The 3,309-nt window shown below is 48.6% G+C and overlaps 1 protein-coding gene across 1 annotated transcript; it reads right to left on the bottom strand.

Moving 5' to 3' along the window:
- Positions 1-214: 214 nt before the first annotated feature.
- LOC147892055 (uncharacterized) lies at positions 215-2,043 on the bottom strand. The gene is made up of 2 exons (XM_087388563.1): positions 1,361-2,043; positions 215-1,248 (listed from the first exon to the last, which is right to left on the bottom strand). The coding sequence occupies exons 1-2, from the start codon at positions 1,872-1,874 to the stop codon at positions 215-217; spliced, it is 1,548 nt and encodes a 515-aa protein (XP_087244689.1). The 5' UTR covers positions 1,875-2,043.
- Positions 2,044-3,309: the final 1,266 nt, after the last annotated feature.

Below are 3,309 nucleotides of genomic sequence, written 5' to 3' on the forward strand. Positions count from 1 at the left end.
CCCTCGATGCATGAGAAATTGCCCATTCTTAGCAATTAAAATGCTGGCGGTTACCCATTTTGTTTTTCAGAATTGCTTCCCCTTAGCATTTCCCGAGCATGAAACAACAAGAATCATTTCAATCAGATGCATCCTCAGAGTTTATATGAAGACAAAGTATCTACATTAAGGGGTCTGGGCATCCGCCTACATGATCGAAGGTTTCAAACGAAAATCACTCGTCCAAAGTGATGTCCAGAAGATCTTCTAGTGCCAGGAAGTCCTCCGCCCATGGCTGCGGCTGCACGTACTTCATCACGCTCATCTGCGCCTCTGCCTGTGTTGGGAAATCAGAGAGGGGGACACTCCAGACCGAGGTAAATCCAGTTGCTTCCGATGGCACGAGATCCCGAAGAGAGACATCATCTATATGAGAGGGATAATCATCGAAATTGTCGATCGGAGAGGGACAATCATCGAAATTGTCGTGTGGAGAAGGACCCTCGTCGATCTGGTCCAGAAAATGAAAAACGAGATCAGGCGAGGAGGAGTGCAATCCAGACTCGAAAGTGCTGGAGGGCTGGGAAGAGGCAAGTGTCGTGTGGGACGAGCAGCTACCATCAACAAATAGCTGGCCGAAGAATGTTGTGTCGCAGACAACGGCAGCCTGTAGATCAAGAGCGTGTTTGCGGGAATATAGTTCCTCCCTAATTAACTGCTGCGTCCACCTCCTTGCTAGCTGGCTCTCCTCCTCTTTGCACCTGCATAGTTGACCACTCCCACGGTCTCTTTGAGATTCGATGCTGCTCCCGTCGTTCGATTTCTTAGAAACTTTTTCATCAAATCCAAGTTGTGGCATTGAATTTATCAAGGAGCAGTTCGAAACTTGATGTTTCAACACGCCTGCTGCCTTGTCCGTGTAAGCGCCGTGGCTGCAAGGTCTATCCAACTTCTGTTTTGTCCTCCTCTTCTTCTTATCTGCACCCTTCTGGGTCTCCTCTTTAAGGTGAGGAAAGTTGAGTTTAGCCTTCTTGCCTCGGATTCGGAGAGCTGCTTTGTCGTAAGCGCGAGCAGCTCCCTCCGCAGTATCAAAAGTACCCAGCCATACGCGCATCCCCTGCCCAGGATCACGGATTTCCGCAGCATACTTACCCCAAGGGCGCCTTCTTATGCCTCTGTAAATATGCTTCCTTGTTCTTGCGCCATGGGTATCAACAGCTGAGCCGTTGTTCTCTAGAAGAGATAGATGAGTAGAGCCTCCGTGTAGAGCTGCATATAGTGATTAAAAACGGCGTGAGCATCAAAACAAATCATAGGTTTGTATGCAAAGCGTCTTAGAAACATCGAACAAAGCATGCGACCTCTTAGGGAGAGTACTGACCTTGTGCCTCTTGTTTGGCGTCCGGAATTTGCAAAGCGGACAGCGATTTGACGTCCTGCCTCTGACACCCCAGGGAAGCGTGGTTCGAGGGAACATGTCCGGGATGTTGGGAGCTCGTGGAGGGAACATCTCCGGGAAGTTGAGAGCTCGTGGAAAGCGATTTGATATCCTCACTCTCACAGCCCAGGGAAGCGTGGTTCGAGGGAACATGTCCGGCGGGATGTTGGGAGCTCGTGGAAGGCCAGGTGGTTTGAAGGTGATACGAAGGGCTTACGTCAAATCGTTCTGAATGAGCAACGGGCTTGGAAGGGCAGACGGATGCAAGATCCGGAGGGCCTAGGTCAAAGCCTTCTGATGCAGCTGCTGCAACGGGCTGAACCCAGGGGTCAACAACATCAAGGTGGCTATCAGGGAAGTCGATGAAGTTCCACCAGTCGAGCTGATGAGGCTTTTGTAAGGAAGGAGCTGGGGCCGAAACGGTGGGAGGGGAGGGAAGAAGAGGGCTGCGGCACATAGCTGGAGAGAGAGGTCGAAGTCTGTGGGCAGATCAGTGAGGAGATTGTGTGGTGTGAGAGAAGACCGCTGGGATTAAGTACTCTGGCTGGGCGGCTGCCGGAAGGCGGTTTTGTAGACATGGTTTATGGCAGCTCGCCGTTTTGCAAGTATTATAAAAAGCCCTTCGATTCCTTCTTATCACCTTCGTCGACTCCTGAGTCCTCCTCCCTCACTACTTCCTCTAGATCGATCGCTCACTTTCCTCATAATATGCAGTAGTATCGTGCCTTTCAATCCCACCCTTTCCTCCTCCACACCCTCTTTTCCCAGCTACCACCTTGCTCCACACCAACATATCCCTGCGTCCTCTCTCGGAGCTCCTCTCTCTCTCTCTCTCTCTCTCTCTCTCGCTCTGTTTCTCTCCCACCCATCTTGAAGACTAAAACCCCATGACAAGGTTGGTTAGTGCAGGCGGTGCATGCATGCACCCAGGAAAATCTTTTTTTTCCAAAGATGCACAGGAAAAATCTTGGGCACCATGTCTTGGGGTTTCATCGGCCACTTGCGCCACTTGCACTCGACTTGATGCATCTATAAGGAGCGAGGTGCGGATTGTTTTGCAGCCACTTGCTATTTGATGTGGACTTCAGCGCAAAAAAGTCGATACGGTTGAATTAGCGCGAGCTTGCTGCATGTTGCGACGCACTGGAATTTGGAAATGTCTCATATTTCAAATCTGTGACGAGTTTCTTGTCAACAGACAAGCGAGAGAGATGTCGTGCCTCCATAAAAATAGTAGCATTTTGGCTACCATCGCGCGGACGATCATGACTTGTAAATCACAGGTCAAAGATTGCGAACAGCGGTATCGGGGCCCCTATAATATGGCGAATCTCTTTGTAAATCATAGGTTATGTTCAAAGACTGCGCAAAATACAATTGCTAAGTATTCAACCATTTGAAACTCAGAGAGCAGAAGAAAAATTGACAGCAACACCGGCACTCTAGCACCGAAGAATACCTTCGAGTAGAGTTCAAGGTCACATTGGATCTTCATCACATCGGACTCGAACCTCAAGAATGACTTGAAGCAAGCTACAGGTACTGGAAAGTTCAAGATCACATACATTTTTGTGTTCCTAGTTCCTACAGTGGGATATTTCTTCAAAGATTGCAGCCCAAATCTTTTTTTTGCTTCAACCATCCAAGAAACTCCACCAAAGGACATTCTAGCATCACATTCTTACACGGCGATCAACTAACAAGCATATTATTTTCGTGAATGAGTTCAAGCAGAGGTAGTGGCAAGTTCAGGATCGCCATAACCACATTGAACTATAAAGATAGTATGTCGCAAGATCAAAATCAAGCGGATACAACAGGAAGGACGCCACATTTAAAGCCCAAAATTTATGAGGGCATGACTATGTTATGTAAGAAGGGCACCTGCATCC

The sequence above is a fragment of the Dipteris shenzhenensis genome, chromosome 17 (genome assembly GCF_047967505.1).
Source record: "Dipteris shenzhenensis isolate YYH24624 ecotype China chromosome 17, Dip_SZ_1.0, whole genome shotgun sequence".
Taxonomy (NCBI): domain Eukaryota; kingdom Viridiplantae; phylum Streptophyta; class Polypodiopsida; order Gleicheniales; family Dipteridaceae; genus Dipteris; species Dipteris shenzhenensis.

Excerpts from the sequence above, each read along its gene's own strand:
- LOC147892055 (XM_087388563.1), bottom strand. The coding sequence starts at position 1,874 with ATGTGCCGCAGCCCTCTTCTTCCCTCCCCTCCCACCGTTTCGGCCCCA. Across the intron at positions 1,249-1,360 it reads CGCCAAACAAGAGGCACAAG|CTCTACACGGAGGCTCTACT; the intron begins GTCAGTACTCTC and ends CACTATATGCAG.